We start from the raw sequence: 20421 nt of genomic DNA on the forward strand, positions 1-20421 counted from the left end.
TTATTATATTTTTATTTTGCTTTTGTTATTTTATAAATAACCTTGATTTATTTATAAGGTAAATATACCTAATACTCCTCCCTTCTCCTTTTCCCCCACAACAATTCCTCACAGTGTTCTTCTGGGGAAAAAGGAGGAAGGAATATTGGGTATGTTCGCCACTTTGATTATTTATAAAATAATAAAAGCAGAAGAGAGGGGAGCATTCATTGCCATGGAGTCAGATATAATCAATATTTTGACATTAACTAATTATACAACTTGGGCTGAATAGGTGAGGTGAACGTCCTGGAGGATTTTAGAATCTGGATGAGAAGGAATAACTTTAGATGATAATCCTAGTCAGATGGTTTTGAGCTGGATTTGTTTTGGAAGACATTCAATTCTAAGAACATTCCCTCTTTGATTCTGGCCATCAGGAGGTTATGCTTCCCCATACTAAGCTACTTCATAGCACAGACTTGCAGTTTCTACTCAGACAGAAGGTGCAGATGTGGCCAAGGGGATTGATGCATACAATACTTTCATCTGATGTGCCATATAGACACATTTATAGACAATGCTTATGTAATTTCCTTAAGAGTCAGCAACAATTGGAATGGCATGTTATAAGGCACATATTGCAGAATTAAAACCTATTATCTTGATTCAAACAATAACTGAGCAAATAAAATTTGATTACAAGATCATAATATAGGAGTTCCATGTTGGAATCTTAATTAAACAAAAACGTATTGGCATCCTGGATCAATGAAAAGATTCATACAAGTTACTCTTTCACTAAACTCTGGACTATTTATATCAATTGCATTCAGCAGAGCAAGCAGTCTTTGGGAAGAAATCATGTTTCAGTCCAGTTGATTAGTATGAGTATTGTAGTCCAATAAGTTTCAAAGGCATCAGGCTAGGACAAAAAGGAGAATGGCCTTTTTATTAAAAAAAGAATAAAAATATAAGGTCAAATAAGTTTTCAAGCTTTCTGAACTAAAATGTACTAAGAGCGTTTTATTTTTTATTATAACCAGGGGAAAATAATAACCCAAAAGCACACTCATAGCTGGTTGAGGCTCAGAAGGCTAAGATTCATCCATTATTTGGGGGTCTGGAGTTCTGCCTCAATATTTTGTGGAGAATCTTAAGAACAACTTCCAACTGCTCAGGTGTCATTTTTAAGATTTGATCCTGGTTGTTGAGCATGTCAAATATCATGCCTGCTTGATTTCTTGGAGTCTCCGGTGCAGAAGGAAACGGTCGAAGTGCATCTTTAGACACAAGACCAGCAACATTTGGAGCAGAATTTGATTGTGCTTGGCTGCAGTTCCCTTCCTCGACACCTTGTAAATCAACAAGTGCTCTTTCAATTGCTTTTTCAAGATGCTTATAAGCTTCCAAATCTAAATCTTCAATGGCAATGGAATTCTAAACATTGAAATAAAAAAAAAGTCTGCATATATCATCATAATGATAAATCATACAAAGATTTTTACATAAACTAGGAAGTATCCTTATTGTATCACCAAATTGCACTATTTTTGCCTTTTCATGTACCATTATCTCATCTATCAAATTCATCACACCCTAAATATTTGCCTTAGATTAGCTAGGAAAAGCATAATTTTGCATCCTATCTGTGGCAGTACAGTTTCTATTCTGACAATTTCTAATTCTGAAAGCTTGTCTCCATGGCATTCTTTCAAAAGTCTGCTACAGAGAGATTTAGATTTTGCAATTCTTCAGATTATAAATTTAATAAACAGAATTGTTTTGACTAGAACAACGATATATAAAAAGTGCCCATTCTGTAAGAAAACATTGTCAATTTGCCTGAGAAAACCTTATACAAGCTTTCCTTGTATAAGGAAGTGCTTCCCAACCTGGTAGCCCAGGTGTATTGGAAGAATTCCCAGAATTCCTATCAAGCATCCTTAAATTATAGTAGTTCTAACCCAACTAGAGGGGCCAAATGTGTTTTTAAAAGTCAAAACTCCAATACTATGGAGATATCCTAGAACTGTAGAAATGATCAGTTGTTATTTTTTGAGAACAAGAATTCTGATCTCACAAGCTAAATGTTCTGTTCAATTTTTGTTTTTAAATGGTGGCCTGCGGGCCCAACTTACTCTGAGTTTATACAATGCATTAAAGAATATAATTAATCATCTTCAAGAGCAAAGTTGATTATGTTCTTACCAATGAATTTGCTTTTGTATGTCCAGTAGTAGGAAATTTAATCGAAGATTTTTCTTGAACATTTTTTGATAGTTGTGAATCAGATAAGGCCGCCGTCTTGCTAAATGATTTTTTTTGTTTGATGTCATCACGTTTCTTCTCTGGCTTCAGTTTCATGCTTTCCTTTTTTACACCACCGAGAGATAATAGCGTTTTTGAATCCTTCCTGTTTTCTGATGTGCTCGATTTTTTAGAAGACAACTCGCCATGTTTTTTTCCATGCTTTTCTCTTAAAGCATCCCTAGATGTTCGACTATGTGCTTTTTCCTTTTTGGCTGAAGGGTTTGTCCCTCCTTGCTGTGAGTGGTGCAATGCAGCATCCTTCTTTCTGTCAGACTTCTTGGTTTTGCTTTTGTGATGATACTTGCAAGCTGGCTTTGCTTCTTCCTCAGACTCTGGGTGTAAAAAGAGAAAAGTCTGAGGGTTCACTGGAAAGGGAGGCTTGGAAGGATAATTAGGAGATTTGGAAAGATAATTTTTAATTTCAGTTTGGGCTCCAATATCATGTGCACTCAAAAAAGAGGAAAAGGCAAATGGTTCAGATGTTTTCCTCAATGGTTCTTTCTGGGGCTTATTTTGTGATATTTCTTCATAGGACCTTCTCTTCAAATCTGATACCTCTAGATTATCAGGGTAACCTGGCAACCTGTAACGTTCTTTTTTACAAGTGTGTTTCACTTTTTTGCAACCAGATGTCTGGGTTTCTTGGTTCTTTGTTTGTACTTCGAAAATATTGTTCATAAGACCACCTAGATTTTCCTTTTTATATTTTTCACCTGCAGTTGATGTATGAGGAAGATTTTCATATGAAGGATGTTTTGCTTTGTCAGGTAAATCTACATCACTAACTTTTGAAATGCTTTCAGCACTTGAAATAGATGCATCATGATCCATATCGTTCTTAACTATTTCTTTGCTAATCCCAGTTTTGGGACTGGTTGGTACAGGAAGCTCTTCGAAGCTTTTTTGCAAAACAGATGCTAAACCTTTTACTTCTAGTTCTGAAAGTTGTTCTCTTTGGCCTTCTTTCAAGAGTCTGCTACAGAGAGACTTTAGATTTTGCAATTCTTCTTCAGAGAACTTATCTTGTAGAGAATGAGTTATATGGGATATTTGCTGTACACTTTGTTCTTCTTTAGCTAAATCTGGTCCTTTCTCTGCCCTGAGTGCTGTTTCTTTGGCTAAAACTGGAAACACCGTTTCAAGTATTTTTTTTAACTCTTCCTGTGTGATCAGTCCAATTTCTGAAATTCTTTCTGAGAGATGGTTTTGGATTTTCTTGTTCAATGCAGACTTTAAATTGGCAATTTCATTCTCTGAAAGGGCCTCAAAAAGATTTTGAATACTTTTGCTTAACACAATGTTATCAAAACTCTCATTAGACTTCTCCTTCAAGTTCAAGGACAACTTCTGACACACAGTTTCCAGGTCTTCTTTACTTAATCCAGTTTCTGAAAGTTTATCCTTAAGATGATCCTGAATACCTTTGCTTAAAAATGATTTTAAACTTTTTATTTCTGCTTTTAAAATCTTTTGAAGGAGGGCATCATGGAAGGAAGCATGTTTTTTTTCATTAGTTGTTTCGATGTTGAACGGTAACTTTACTCTAATGATTTCTAATGACGTATTTGAGGGAATGTTTTTTAAATCCAATTTTGATTCTTTCACTGAACTAGTTTGGCTTTTAAGAGGAAATAAAATAGGCTCGCTGTGATCATCTTCTCTGCTTTCATATAAATTTGCTTCTGTAAATACTGGCTTGCTTTTGTAACTTTCCTTATTATCTAAGGATTCAGATTTGGAAAGTTCTTTTATATCACACTCACTTAATGGTTTTATGGTTATTATTTCAGTTTGTGAAGTTACTTCTTTCGATAAAGCTTTCTTCAGCATATCACAAGAACTCTGGAGAGAAACCTGGTTCTCTGTTATCACCATATCTGGGATTATCCCTTTTTCAGACAATTTTCCTATAAGTTGAGCCTGCAAGTGTTGACTTACAACATCTTTCAGTTCACTAATGTCTGGTTCTGAAAATGCATCTGTAGTACTAGTTGTTATTTCTTTCAAAGAACATTTCACTCTGTCATCTAATGGGCTGCTGTCTTCTAATTCTAGGGATAACTCCGATCCTGAAAGTCTCTCTGCAACTAGTTTTTCAATGTTTTTGCTCAAAAGTGATTTAAGTGCTACCACTTTTACAACTTTATCAACAAGAAAAGTTTCAAGAGAGTTTTTGAAGTAAACATTAACCTGTTTTATTTCTGCTTCTGATAATTTATCTCCTTGTGACTTTAATTCAGAAGTTATAATTGATGGCTTTGTTTCTCTTTCATCTTCTACTGCAATTTTTTTGTCTTCCTCTTGCAAATCCATTTTTTTTTCAAGGAGTCTTAATATTGACAATTGCTCACCATTTCTGATTAATTTGGGATCTAAGCCACTATCTAATTTTGTCAAAGGCAGACCTGGAGGTGGATCTTGGTCTTCTTGTTCTTTGAAATCAACAGCTGTGTATGCTTTTTCTAAAAGAACGGAATAATCTATTGTGCCTTTACTAAGCTCAGGTGGCTGTACTTTACAAACACGTCTCAAGAAGGGTTCAAACTTGTTTCTACTAAAAAATGCATCTTGGAACTGCAATTTAAAGAGAGAATGGTAGAACTAAGATCTTTTGAAATGTTGATTATAAATAATGCAATACAGTATATAAAATATGTCTTCTTTGCCATAATTTAAAATACATTTACAAATAACTTTGCGCCATATAGTATCAATCTTGTTAACTCTCAATACTCTTTTTTCTGCTATGTATTCAAGATGCACTGTGATTAATATATATGTGATATCTCAGTGTATATAGGATATCTCAGTGTACTGAACTAGAAAATGAGGGTGGGTTCTATATTCATAGATCACCATTTGAAGAACCACAGGTACACGTAAGTCTTGTCTTCATCAAGATTTTTGTGATCCATACAGAAGGGGCAAGGCACTCACACTGATGGAGAAAAGAACCGATCTCTCAAATACTACATCCCTCTGGGCATGAAGGTCCAACAAATAGTGTTGAATGAAAGAGGAGGATGTGACCACGTAGCTGCTCTACCAAGTTGTGGCAACTGGATGTGCTGAAAGAAAACAGTGGTGGGTGGATATCATGATGGCAGAATATGTTTGGATGGGGAACAGAAAGTGTTGCTTTAAAAATCAAAGCAGTTTTATAGTGGCCATAGTCTATTTTGAGAAGTATTATAAAAATACTCCAAGCCTGCTCTGTTGTTCCTGGAATCAGAAAAACAGATGTGAATCTCTGAGCTTGGAAAGCTACATATATATCCTCCACTGAATGGTTGTTCCATAATTTGTTCAGTGATGATTAGTTCAAAATCTAATGTTGGTTGCCCTTCCTGATAAATGAAAATAGCCAAGGGTCTGTAGTCATGGAGAAATAAGTATACTGAAAATGGACCAAATAGCTTAAGTGGGAGAAAGAGAATGGCACTGAAGTAAAAGTGGGCAGTTGGATCTCTGGGATCATTCCCTGCACTGTTATGTTGGTTTGAAATCCAAAAATAAATTTCCTATTCCTCAAGATTGTCAGGCTCCTTGCCAGCAGCCTGAAGAGGGCAGTGAATTTTTCCAAGCATAATTTTCATAGAGTTCAAAATGGTTGAAAGAATTGATATTACATGAGGAATTATTAAATTAAAGCAAATATTTTGAAAAATTGGTCATCTTCCATAGGATAAGACTGGTGAGCCTAAGTCACTAGTAATGTGTAAGAGCTACTCAGCATACAGTCTATTTTCTCTGACAGGGCAGTATGAACTGGTTACCCCTGCTGATTTAGAGAGAGAGGAATTCCTCAACAATCAAAATTTCATTTATTGGCACAATCACAATTCTGCACTAAATGTTAAATGAAAAAAAATTATTTAATATGTCAATGATACTAAATTGCTTTTTATCATGGAAACAGGAAAACTTAATTATGTCCAGTTTTCTTGCAAGAATTATGGTTGAACAATATTTTGCTTTTTTTGAGCATATATTCAGCGACACAGAACAGTGATTTACAGTAACTGGTTTACAGAAACGGATGATATTCATTCAAAACATGGTAAAAATTGAGTGCTGAGGAAAGAGACTGATGTTTATAGAGTAATTATGCCGAATTCAAGTAAAAATCCTCATTGTCTTGGAGACCGGAACTACCAATAGCAAGGAACTAATGCCAGATTATCTAAAACTAAAATCCTATGACATTTCTGGACTCCTACATAAATGGATAGCTGCCTTCCTGTCAAACAGACAACAAGTGGTCAAAATAGGAAGCGCTCTATCAAATCCTGTACATGTTAATAGCGGTGTTCCCCAAGGCAGTGTTTTAGGTCCAACACTCTTCATACTTTACATAAATGACCTTTGTGATCATATTAAAAGCAACTGTGTTCTCTTCGCTGATGATGTTAAACTATTCAACACCACTGACAATGCAACTACCCTTCAAAAAGACATTGACTATGTGTCAGATTGATCTAATAAGTGGCAACTTCAAATCTCAACCAACAAATGCTTTGTCCTGCACATTGGCAAAAAAAATCAAAACATAAAATACAAATTAGATGGACATGGTCTTATAGATGACCATCATTCTGTCAAGGACCTTGGAGTACTCACTGTAACAACATTGCCAAAAAGGCATTAAGAGTTGTTAACCTAATCTTGCGTAGCTTCTTCTCTGGTAATGTTGTACTACTAACTAGAGCATACAAAACATTTGCTAGACCAATTCTTGAATACAGCTCATCTGTCTGGAACCCGCACTGCATATTGGACATAAATACAATCGAGACAGTCCAGAGATATTTTACGAGAAGAGTTCTCCATTCTTCCAACCGCAATAAATACCTTATGCCACCAGACTCCAAATTTTGGGCTTAGACAACTTAGAACTACGCCGACTTCAGTCTGACCTAAGCATAGTACATAAAATTATCTGCCACAATGTTCTTCCTGTCAATGACTACTTCAGCTTCAACCACAACAATACACGAGCAAATAATATATACAAACTCAAGGTAAACCATTCCAATCTCGATTGCAGAAAATATGACTTCAGTAACAGAGTGGTCAATGCCTCGAATGAACTACCTGACTCTGTAGTTTCTTCCCAAAACCCCCAAAACTTTAACCTTAAACTGTCTGCTGTTGACCTCACCCCATTCCTAAGAGGTCTGTAAGGGGCGTGCATAAGTGTACCAGCATGCCTACCGTCCCTGTCCTAATATTCCTTTTTACTTACTCTTTTCATGTATTCAAATTATGTTTATACTTTTACCTGTTATCTTATATATGCTTGACAAATTAACTTATGATTATGATAAGATTATGATTATGATTATATTTAAATAGTCTTGGCAGGAGTAGCATCCTAGGACATTAAGATTTCCACAGAAATTGGGAAAACTGCAGGAAATGAAGCAAATGTAAGTCTTGTTGTAGTCAAGATAGCAGTTAATGGTGCTGCATGAGGACATGCTGATATGGAAGGCATATCTGAGGTATTTGAGGATGGCATCTGGGGCTCTACAATAGGTGGGAAAGCGACAGTCAAAAAAGGGATGTATTAATAAGCTCGTAAATATGCAAGAGGGTCCTAAACAGGCACAATGGGTAACACAAAGATTTTGATATTTGAATAAGTGCAAAAGAAAAAAATCCCAGTACCAAGATAGATGTCAAGGAGGGCAACAATAGCAAGAAACTTTATTGGAAGAGAAATTGTAAAGATTCTGCTAACCCCCTGGCAGAGAAGAGATGTGAGCTTGCTAGGTGCTAAACAGCTAGCCTAAGGAATGTCAGAAAGGTGTACTCTCTAATTCCTTCTCTATCTCTCTCTTACACACACACACACACACACCTTTATCAGCTAAATGCTAGATAGCTAGGTATTTCACAGGGCTGGCAAAATTGGTGATATCAATGGCTAGTTCATGACAAGAAGGGTGAACAGAAACAGTAGGACAGATGGATGATGCGAGTTCCAACTTGCAGTAAAAGTTTCTGGTCCTTCTAGGAGTTAATTGGAAGAAGAGTAGGAGTGTTTGAACTCTTCTTCCATTTTTTGGGCAGTGGAACCTTTCAAATATTATTTGTTGTCCATTTGGTTAGCGTCAAAAACAGTGACTGCATGCCTATTTGTTAACTTTTGACAATGAAGGCAGATTCTAAAGGGTGACCCATACCCAGACATGTGAAATAAAGGCAGTGACCATTTGTTGGCAATAGCTTGCTCTTATAATCCAAATGCGTGTGAAATAAAGCCTGCCAGTTTATAGGCATAAAATCCTACTAGGATTGCTAGTCCAGATTTAGCAACCAAACTACTCTCCTCTTTAAAGAAAAGATATTTTTATGTAAATTTATTTTGAGATTTCCACAAAGTGTGAAGAATTATTATGATAACAGGGTAGAAACAAAGCCAAAGACTACTGTACTTTCCACCTAAAAATCTCCTTCATGTACAAGAACCCAGAGGTCCATGAAGGCCTCTATAAAGGTGCCTTAGTCCTATGTAGGATGACCAGAAAATCTGAAAAATTTTGAGGTCCTTAATTCTATGGTTTCTTGCGAATGTTAATTATAATGCACTCACAAGATACCTTCTAAGTGAACTTTATTTACCCTTTATTATTCAGTTTTAATACTGTATAACTAATTATTTCTTACCGTAACCTCTTTCCATGGCCATTGCTGTTCTGGTTCAACAACTGAATCTGGAAATAATTAATTAGAATATTTAAAATATAAGCACAATTAAATATGCATTTTATAGCTATAGTATAAGATACTACTCAATGTCTGTGTGAAATTCATTCACACAGGGGAGGAAGTGGCTTATCAGAAAACTACACCTCCAAGGAATGGGACCAATTTGCGACTGTAGCTTCCCCAAATTTAAACCACAAAACTGGCTTAATGTGGAAGTGTTAGTTAAAGTTCCAAAGGCGTCTTGAGTTAGCTGCTCCACTAAGCTGGGTTTGGAGCTGGCATGCATGTATGAATGTATTCCTGAATGACGTTAGTGTGATGGGGGAAATGAATATAGTAGTATATGTACTCCTGAGTTATTCAGAGTGAATGTAGTCTTGTGCAATCCTCCCCCTCCCAAACCCTACACAAGGCATATAGCAAACAGTTTTGGGTTAGGGGACATATTTGGAATTTTAGGAGTATGTTGTGGATGCTCCTTGGAAAAAAAGAGAAACTACAGCCACCCTCTCAGCTTCTCTCTGTTTGAGCCTTTCCATCCTATGCTCTGGAAACAGGAACTTCAGCCTTGTAATGGCTGTAAAGCTCCTTAAGGGATGATAGAGCTGCATATTCAGAAAATTTCTTATTGCAAGGGTAGTAATAAATAACAATCCTGTCTTTCTATATAGTCCTATACTGACAGATTCATTGCCTCCTCTATTCTTCTTACATTATGGTTGCAGGATTAATATTGCTGCCTCAATGAAACGTGTGGGCAACTTTTTTCGACCTGAGGCTGCCACCCTGTTCATTCCTTGCCTGGAGGTCACATTTCATAATACTTTGATGTAACCAGAGAGGCGGATTAAAATTTGGGAGTCTATACCTCTACCCAAATAATCTGGTTGGAAAAAAAAAATAACAGCATCATATTGATTACATCTTTCCTGATTTTTTTTAATTCCAAGGACCATTATTATCAGTTAAAAATTAAAAATAAAGATTAAGTTCTACATAAATTTTTCTGGAATACTGAACATACTGTGGTCTGCTTGGAAAGATATGATTGTTACACATATATTTGTTTCATTAAGTATTTAGATACCCTAGCCTTACCTGAGATTCTGACAGGAATTTCAGAAACAGAAAATGATTCCTTTGAAGTCTTAGAAGGCATCTTATCAAGAAGAAAGGAATAATTACTTTCATATTTGTAATAATAATAAAAATACTGCATAAATATATACAAGAAAAAAAAGTATACAAAATATACTAAAGGGAGAAATATATCTAGTGAAGACTTTCTTTTCATAGATCCAACTTGCAAGTGGTTTGTCTACAAAATGTTACAGTTGTCACATACAAGATAATGTCTTTTCACTTCCTGCAAAGAGAAAACTACATTTTCTCAGCTGTTGCATTAAACCTCTCAAATGCAACAGCTGAGAAAATGTAGTTTTCTCTTTGTAGGAAGTGAAAAGACATATTCTTGTATGTGACAACTGAAACATTATGTAGACAAATCACTTGCAAGTTGGAGCTATGAAAAGGAAGTTTTAACTAGATATATTTCTCTCTTTAATATATTTTGCATACTGGACATACTGAGTATTTATCAGGATGAGGTCTGACCCCACTGGCCCATTCTGGAGAACTACATTCCTGGCACTACATTTGCTATACCCAGTAAAACTCACCAAAGCCAGCTCAGGCTTTGCTGAGAGTTTTTCCTTACAATATGAGAAAAGGGGTGCCAGTAACAGACACAGCTAATAGCGAGCAGTGTTTTGGGTAATGCTGATGGGGGTGGGATATGACTTGCCACATGAAGCTTGATTTTCCTAACCTGCACATCTAGTATAGAAAAAAGTCCAGTGGTCTGATTCCACGGTAGGATTCTTTGTTGCCTACAGGTCCTGTATAGAAACCAAAGGTGCAAATGAATGAGAAGCTGTTCTTCTTAGCAGCCTCTTTTAATTTTTCTAGCAAGTCTACCTCTAGCTATGAAACCCAACAAACTGGGAGCAGAGGGGGACAAAGTTATTTTTAACCAGTCCTGGTTGATACACTAAAAATGGAACAAGTATGGTTTTCAGCTCACCCATTTGGTAATCCAGAACTAACTGGACAAACTTCTTAGTTTTGTTGAAAGAGAAGGAGATAAAATATCCTATATAATTTTTCTTCCCTGCTCTTTAAAAGTGTAATGAGCTACCAGCAGAAAAACCATTTTGTTTCTCTTCTAGACAGTTGTCTGGATGAAATTCCAATTATCAGATTATGTCGGTGCTGATCAAAAACTGGTTAATAGGAGCACGGTGGCTCACAAGGTTAGAACGCTGGCTGACAATTGACAGGCTGGTGTTTGAGACCCATTGCTGCTGCAGGGCAGGTTGAGCTACCGTCACAGGCTCCAGCTCCTGCTGACCCAGAAGTTCAAAAGCGGGTGAACATGAGTAGATAAATGGGTATTACTTCTGTGGGCAACTTCACGGGGACACAAAAGGAACCCATAATTGAGCATTCCCCCAGGCAAGGGTGATATCACCAGCAAATCCTTTCACTATGTAAGCACTTTTGTGCTTTCAACACGAAAGTAGTATTAGAAACCGGTTAAAGCAATGTTGGTACAGCTGTTTTAAAAATATATCTTCTCTTGCTTTTTAATTCCTTATGGAAGGACACTTTGCAGGTTCCCTGTGAGGTGACTGGGAACTAGTTTAAGTTTATAATACAGACATGCTCTCTGAATAATGAATGAATTTCAAAACAGCAAGGACAGGAATATAAAACTCCTATGTACGGAAAGGGGTGAAGAAGAGAGAGTGTACAGCATAATTACATGTTAGAAACAACTACCTCTATTGGTTTTGGTAAATAGTCTAAGGCAGGTGCTTCTGCTACAGATCTTTCTTTAAGCAGTATTTTGCTTCTAGGACCAAGAAAAGGAGGGGGTTCAGAATCACCGCTCTCTGAAAACTCGGCTACGATTCCTCCAGAAGTAGATAGAGATGTCTCAGACGCATGAGAAATTTGTCCTCTTGTAATCTTCTGTTCCAGATTCTCTCTGTCAGATGAAGATCCTGATGAATGGGGCCTGCTAGATACTAAAGTCAGTGCTGGAAGTTCAATTTGTTCAACAGGTGTACAAATTTCACTTTTCTCCGATTCTTCTGAGTCACTTCCCACACGGGATGGTACAGGTGCAGAAATTTGTAAATGCATATTAGATAAGTCAGGTGGAATACCTGGAAATTTCTAAAAGAAATAATTTCAATAATAAATCATGATAATCATCAAAGTTTAAATCTAGAAAAACTGCATTTTTTTTAATGAAATATATGCAGTTTGGCAAATGAATAGCCTTGCCTATGCATTCTTTCATTTCATAATAAACCCAGTAATTTTTATCTTTGATGACATTTTAGAAAAACAAAGCCTGAAAATGCTCATAGCAATTCTGAATTCATCTGCCTATCAAACAGGGGTGAAATCCAGCAGGTTCTGACAGGTTCTGGATACAGATAGCAGAAATTTTGAGTAGTTTGGAGAACCAGTAGTAAAAAATTTTGAATTTCACCACTGCTATCAAATATATTTATACGGTAAAATTTTGCAGGGGATTTATGTTTACCTACTTGCATATAGAAAAACATAATACCAAGAAGTGGAATACAGAATGCCTTAATAAATTAGCATTGAGACAATTAAGAGTAAAATCTCTTATTTCCCTTTGAGATAGGAAGCTTCTCTGGAATTTATCTTTGCTGTTGCATAGGTTTGTTTAGCTCAAATGAGGAACTACACATTATGGGGAAAAACCCCACCACTATGACAGCAATAAAAACCTCCATTGAGTTTAATGGAGATTGACTGTAGTTTAGTTTTTGCATTAGGAGTCAGAAGAGTTAATATTCTTCATTCCTCACTAAAAGATAGCCTACACAGCTAGGTTAATGCACTTTCTTTTTTTCTTTTTCTTTTGGGGGGGGGGGAGATCAACTGAAAACCCATTATTCTCTCAGCCTATCTTTCACCAAGTCTCAGGACTGAGGCTGCTGTTGCAGCTGAGCTGCCCTTATAATGTGGGTAATTTTAAGGACAGGAACTAGTTTTTGTCTTCCAAGCCTTGGTTGTAAAAATGTAATTCCATGAATGCACAGGTTTTCCTTACTAGCCAACACTGAACTGGGATAATAATAATTGCTTATTATTATCTATATACTACTGACACTCTTATTTCTGTAGCCTTTAATTGGGCAAAACAGCAAATTTTGTAAAACATTTTATGCATAAGCTTTATCATAAAACCATTTGTAACATAATACAAGATATCATAAAATATTTCCTGTGCTGTTGCTTGACTATACTATTCTTTGGAACATGGGCTATTTTCAAGGCAATTATATAACTGAATTTATCCCAACTTTTCCAGTGACAATTGGAAGCTCTGTCACTGTTGAAGGCATTCAGGAATCTGGGAAGGAAATAGGTCCAAAAGGATGGGTTGTCTAATTGTTGTTATTGTTGTTGTCATAGTTGTTGTTATTGTTATTGTTGCTGTTGTTATTGTTGTTGTTGTTGTTGTTGTTGTTGTTACAATTTCATTTTATCACATTATTTAGCTACAAACTTCATACCTGAAAATCAGATACTTGTTTTACTTCCTTAACTTCTTGTTCTACAGAAACAGGAAAAAAAGGGGGAGGTTACATCTTGACACATGAGGGAAAAAAATCTGGTCATAAAATTCATAATGCTATATAATTTTACTTCTGATTTTGATGGTACATAAGTTTAAATCACAATCCGGCTGATTGTATTATGGATTTTTTTTTTTACAAAAAACCCATTGAAATTATGAACAATTAATCAGTTTGAAATTTTGAAACAGTCTGTTACCTTAAAAGATAAAAAGAGTAAATAAATTAGTTTGTAACTAACTTTATAGTAATCTACATCCTCTGTTTTAACATTTTAACATAACAGGCATAGCACTTTTACAGGTATTGAAGTATAATAAAACTCCAAAACTTCAATCAAGAGACAGGACATCCACCGGTATAGCTCTCCTATGCATTGAATCCTAAAATGGCACTTATGGACCCCTGCATTAAATTGTGAATTCATTAAAATTGTTCAGGATACCTGAATTTGAAAATTATATCCATCACTTGTTAAATTGTAAACTTTGATTTCACAATAGGGACACTTGTAGAAAGGACCCCTTAAAATACTATTAACAAGGCTGGAAGGCAAAGAGAGAAAGGTCGAAACACCCACAATTCACCAGGTAGGAAGAGAAAATAATAAAGGAAAAGGAAAAAAATAGAGAAATGAGATAGAATAATGATGTGCTATTCAGTATCTACAGTGATTAGCAACCAACAGGGAACTCAGCTTGAGTTTCATGTAGTTGTGGATGTGATACATGGAGAATGCATCCTACCAACCATTCTTTAGGTTTTAAAGTTCTACACAGGACTGTACCAGGGTACTGCCATCTGTGTGAACAGACACCCAAATTAAGAACTAAATTATCTTCAATGTCAGAATTTTCTGTTGAAAAGCCTGTTTTTGATAAAAGACTCTTATGTTTTTATAGAGACCTGTGAATATTAATCTATTTTCAAAGACTGAACTTATACATCACACACATTAGAACAAAGCCCCAAAGTTGCTTCTGTAAGGGCAAAGCAATATTGGGTGCAGGCACTTTGGATAAATTCCTCTCTGTTTCTTAAAAAGTTGTTTTGTCTTGGCTTCTTTCAGCTTTCCTTCTAAGAAATAGGAATATTATTGTATTATATCCAGCAAAATACTTTTATCTGGCACTGAGGAAAAGACGGTCAATGTGTTGTACTGTATTTAAATTGCTAAACAAGGAATGTGTTACAATAGGATTACATGATAGGCACTTTGCAGTTGTGATTAAGAAAATTATTCTAACTTCAATACACGCCAGAAACTTTGGGATAACCTCCTTTCATTTGATAAATTGTTTAAAACAAGCAGCACTTTTGTTAAAAGTAGCTAATCTCTTGTCAACAGAACAATTTAAGCTTGTAAACTTCCATACTACAACTGGAAACTGCAATCAAACAAAACAGATTGTCATTTTACCTAGGACAATTTCTTTTCCTGTTTTCATTCAAAATAATATTTGATTTTAATGGTGCAAATATCAGCATATGGTATTTGCCAAGAGCTGTGGTGGCGCAATGGTTAGAATGCAATACTACAAGCTACTTCTGCTGACTGCCAGCTGAGTGCAATTTGGCAGTTTGAATCTCATCAGGCTCAGGGTTGACTCAGCTTTTCATCCTTCCGAGGTCGGTAAAATGAGGACCCAGATTGTTGGGGGCAATATGCTGACTCTGTAAAACCGCTTGGAGAGGGCTGTAAAGCACTGTGAAGCAGTATAAGTCTAAGCACTATTGCTATATGCAGCTATACTATATATCTGGATTCTAATCTCTACTCAAGAAATTAATACAAAAATAAAAATATTTACTAAACCTGAAGGAGGGTAAAATGCTGGTTCTTGAGGAATAGAGGCTTCATGAGGAACTTCATGGGTGTGAATCTTCCCAACAATTTCTTTGAAGCGAGACAGCTTGGGAGGAAAAAGCAATTGCAATTAATTTTGATTCCCAATATTTGCAAGAATAACTTGTGCTAATACTCATTTGTATTGGAACTGCATACTACATGTTTTTTTATTCTTTTTCTGGGAATTGTTATAGTTCTTAATGATTAGATAGAACGTATTGTCTCATGTCTGATAGCTAGGGTAACTCAAAAGGATTGAAAGTATTGCTCCAAATGTGTGAAAGGAGAGTGGAGATTTACTAATTTCTCATTCAATCTTTACTTTTACTTCTACAAATACAAGGTTGATTATTCCATTATTCTGCTAACTTGCAATGTGTATAGTAGCCAATGGATTTTACGATATACAATTGAAACAAAATTTAAAAAAATAATATTTATTCTTTATACATAAGCATTAGTGCAGATGTCATATTATCAAATCCCTGGACTTGACAGTGACAAGTCTAAGTCTCATAGCACAGCTGGAAAAGAATGACAAATACAAGTAAGTTCTTATTAGTGGTAGCAATTCTACGCCAGTGCTTTGCAATTTAGAAACATACAGGTAGTCCTCGAGAAATGATAGTGTTGCAATATTTTCAGGATCAGACTCAATAATATTAGTAAGAGTTAAAGGTTTAAATATATTTCCTTTTATTTACAATAGGCATTCTATATTCACTGAATATTCACAGATAGAAGCAAGGAAAAGGGTGTAGGTGGCTCCTTATATATACAATGGGTGGAGCTATAAGTGGGAGTGGTGAATTATGAATACATTAAGAAGTGAAGAATAAGTTAACCCCTGATACCCCGTTCATATATTATTTACACATTAGAGAATAAGGCATTTACATCTGACAAATCCCCCTCTAAATGCCGATTCGTTATACAACACCAATTACACTCAGATTCAGGACAATACAATACATACAACTTAGAAGTTAAATATTTGTGTTGCTTAGAAGGTAAAGGCTTTGTCAATATGTCAGCTAATTGTTCTGAAGTATCACAATGCACTGCTTTAATAAATCCATCCTGAGATAATTGTCTCACATGTTTAAATTTTATATCTATATGTCTGGACCTTTGTCCAATGGCATCAGATCTAGATATTTCAATGGCTGCTTTATTGTCTTCATGCATAACAAAAGGCAAAGCAGGTTTTTTCCAAACATCTGAAATTAAATCATTAAACCATACAAGGTTATTTGCAGCTTTGGATAAACAAACATATTCCGCTTCTGTCGTTGAAGTGGCCACTAGTTCTTGTTTACCAGTGTACCAGTAAACTGGACAGTCATTTAAGAGAAATATATAACCAGATGTACTTTTTCTACATGAGGTGTCTCCAGCCCAGTCCGCATCTGCGTAACATGTAAGCTTTGGTTCTTTATTGTCTTTAGGTTCTAATATTAAGCAAAAGTCTAGTGTACTTTTCAGATATCTTAAAATTCTTTTAACAGCTTCCCAGTGATACATTGTTGGTTTGCTGACATGTCTGGATAATAAATTGAGTGGTAAGGCGATATCTGGTCTAGTCCAATTAGATATATAAAGAAGTGAACCTATGATTGACCTATAAAACGTGTTATCCTTGAATTCGGGGGAAGATTCATCAGTATTTCTTAGAAAATCAGTTTGCATAGGAGTATCACAAGGTTTGGCATTGTTTAAATTGCATTTATTTAAAAGTTCTACAATCTTATCTCTCTGAGTAAGTTTGAATCCCCTTCTAGTCTTATTAATTTGGACACCAAGATATTTGTTTACTTTACCTAGGGATTTTAACGAGAAGTGTTCATTTAGTTTAGTTACAAAAGTTTCTCTTCTCTCTTTATGTTTTCCTATGTATAAAATGTCATCCACATAAATCAATACAAATTCAATGTAATCATCATCCTTTTTGATAAAAAAGCAGTTATCAGCAGTAGTAGCGTTGAAGTCCATGGTTTTGAGTACTTTCACTAAACAATCATACCATCGTTTACCAGATTGTTTTAACCCGTATAAACTCTTGTTTAACAACCAAATTTCATTTTTGTTTGTGTATTGACTGTGAGGTGCTCTTACGTATATTTCCTTATCTAGTTTAGCGTGTAGATACGCAGTCTGTATGTCATATTGAAATACATCAAGGTTGAGTGCTGATGCTACCACTAGAGCTGTTTTGACACTCTCTGTTCTTACTGTGGGGGAATACGTGTCAGTATAGTCCTCCGGATATTTCTGTGCATAACCTTGTGCAACTAGTCTAGCTTTGTATACAGTATTGCCTCCCTCTAAGTTCTTAATTTTATATATCCACCTGGTACCAATAATTGTTTTATCCTTAGGTGCAATTGCAGGTGTAAATACATTTAATCCTTGTAAACTTTCCATCTCTTTTTTCATCGCTAATTCCCATTTTTCTTTTTCTACACGAGGGAGTTTTAACACTTCCTCATATGTATTGGGTGTTGTTGGCTCACCATCCATATGCATTATATAATCCTTGTATTTATTTGGCATTTGATTTCTGGTGTTTCTAATGGTTTTTTCAGGTTTACTATCGTTATCATGCAAATATCTTGCTTCCTTTTTTGTTAATGTGTCTGTCTTAATTTTGTGTTGGCTATTTGTCCAAATTTTGGTTTTGTTCTTATTTTTGTTGATATTTTGCTTTTCTATGATCCCTTCTTCATGAGATTTTGTACCTTTATATTTATTTGGAAATATTTCATTAAGATGTAATTTAGATCAGTTGGCCTGTTCATGGAACACAGCTGTTCTGGATACTATAAATTTGTTATTATTATCAATGAATCTGTACCCTTTAGTACCGGTTTCATATCCCATAAATCTGAGTCTTCTGGATACGTTTTCTCCCTTTCTTCTTAATTGTTTAGGTATGTGTACGTCTGCAGTGACCCCAAATATATGCATGTGTGCTAATTTTGGTTTTCTATTATACATCACTTCATATGGTGTCTTATTTACAATGCTGGACCATGTTCTATTTTGTGTGTAATTTGAATAATGTAAGGCTTCTGACCAGAATTGTTTGCTTAAGCCAGCATCTTCCAATGTGCATCTAATCATGGTTTGTAATGTGGAATTCTTCCTCTCTACAATCCCGTTCTGGAACGCAGAAAATGGACTAGATGTGTAATGTAACATTCCTTTGTCTTTTAACCATTGGGAGAATTCTTTAGACATGAATTCGCATCCCCTATCTGTCATAATTTGTTTTATTTTGATGTTGTGTTGTGTTTCTATGCGTTTGTAAAATTCTTTAAATTTTTGAAATGTTTCATCTTTGTGTTTTAATGTATAAACAAACCCATAGCGGCTATAATCGTCTACTATTGTCAGGAAGTAACGTTTTCTATAAGTGATTGATGGAGTTAATGGACCAACTAAGTCCATGTGTACTAAATCAAAAATTTTGTTAGTTGATCTAGTAGATTTTCTTGGCCTGGGGCTAGTTTTTAGTTTTGTAGATTTACATACTGAGCATTCCAAATAGTTTTCACAATTTTTTATTTTAACACCTTCTGCGTGTTCAGTCATTTTTTGTACTACAGGAAAACTGGCATGTCCTAACTTCCTATGTAAGATGTGAGCACACTCATCATGAATTGGCTTACCTATTTTTGTTTTTTTTTCATTGTGTGCATCTTTGTGATCATGAGGTGTTTTACACTCATCATTGTCACTATTGCTAATATTTTCATCATCTACTTCAATACAATCTTCCATATTTGAGTCAATGTTATGCAACCATTTTTCCTTTGTTATCAGATAAGGTAGGCCTCCTTTAATCATTACTGTGCCTATATTTATTTTATTCTTCTCCAAAGTCGCTTTTCCTTTTGAAAAAACAATGTTAATGTCAGAATCTCTACTTAGTTTTATAGCACTTAGTATGTTATGAGGTATTTCAGGTATTAGCAATACCCCCTCTATTTTTCCTAGACCAGGCAAGGTTACATTCCCTCTACCTAATACTTGCACCTTTTCTTGGTTAGCTACCTTTATTACAAATTTATCTTCTGCAAATGAAGACAATATATTTTTGTTATTAGTGGTGTGATTAGTTGCTCCAGAATCAATAAGCCAATTATTGTTCTCATTTTGCTGTATGTTAGTGTTGTCTTGTTTATTTAGCCCGTTCAGTGAGCCAGATTTTCTATCCTTTGAATTATCTCTGCCCCCTCTATTCTCTTTGTAATTTGGTGGGCTCCTATATCTATGTCTATCTATGGAAGACTGTCTATAATTGTATTTGTTTCTATAATCTGACCTATGCCTTTCTTTTGAAATTTTGGGACAGTCTCTTCTATTGTGTTCCCTGGATCCACAATTGTGGCATTTAAATGTTTCATTATATTTTTCTTGGAAAGCTACTTTCCTATATGGTTTGTGTTCTGTGTGATTGCTAGAACGATTCCTTCTTGAATTGTCTTCTGCTATCAATTTATTGGATAGACTTTCTATGGATAAATATCCTAGATTGATAGTGTCTAAATGTGACATAAAATTGTCCCATGATGAATCAAGTGAGTTGATAATAACACTTTTCATTGTTTGGTCTGAAATCACCTCCCCCCTCAAATGTAGCTCAGCTCTTATTTTGTTTAGAGATATTAAATGCTCACTTATGGAAACCCCTGGTTTTACCCTAGATGAAAAGAAATCTTTAGACATCCTTGTGGTGGTAGCTACACTGTCACTGTGAAACAAATTAAATATGCATTGAATGATTTCTGAAACAGTCAGATTTGACTTAATGCTATGATACATTGCAGGAGACACGCTAGATATTATTAAGAAAAATGCTCTATGGTGTAAACAATC

At 35.3% G+C, this 20421-nt stretch overlaps 1 protein-coding gene across 9 annotated transcripts in view; it reads right to left on the bottom strand.

Annotated features, from left to right (window-relative positions):
* Positions 1 to 985: 985 nt before the first annotated feature.
* CATSPERT (catsper channel auxiliary subunit tau) overlaps positions 986 to 20421 on the bottom strand; it is a 48829-nt gene continuing 29393 nt past the window's right edge. For all 9 annotated transcript variants that reach the window (XM_034432574.3, XM_087885049.1, XM_087885060.1 and 6 more), the window contains 7 exons: positions 15508 to 15604; positions 13629 to 13669; positions 11848 to 12246; positions 10105 to 10165; positions 8965 to 9011; positions 2191 to 4866; positions 986 to 1419 (listed from right to left, as the gene is read on the bottom strand). In XM_034432574.3, coding sequence (XP_034288465.2) covers positions 1084 to 1419; positions 2191 to 4866; positions 8965 to 9011; positions 10105 to 10165; positions 11848 to 12246; positions 13629 to 13669; positions 15508 to 15604 — 3657 coding nt within the window. In that variant the 3' untranslated portion in view covers positions 986 to 1083. The remainder of the gene's footprint in view (positions 1420 to 2190; positions 4867 to 8964; positions 9012 to 10104; positions 10166 to 11847; positions 12247 to 13628; positions 13670 to 15507; positions 15605 to 20421) is intronic.

Source organism: Pantherophis guttatus, chromosome 1, assembly GCF_059756535.1.
Source record: "Pantherophis guttatus breed Tessera chromosome 1, ASM5975653v1, whole genome shotgun sequence".
Taxonomy (NCBI): Eukaryota; Metazoa; Chordata; class Lepidosauria; order Squamata; family Colubridae; genus Pantherophis; species Pantherophis guttatus.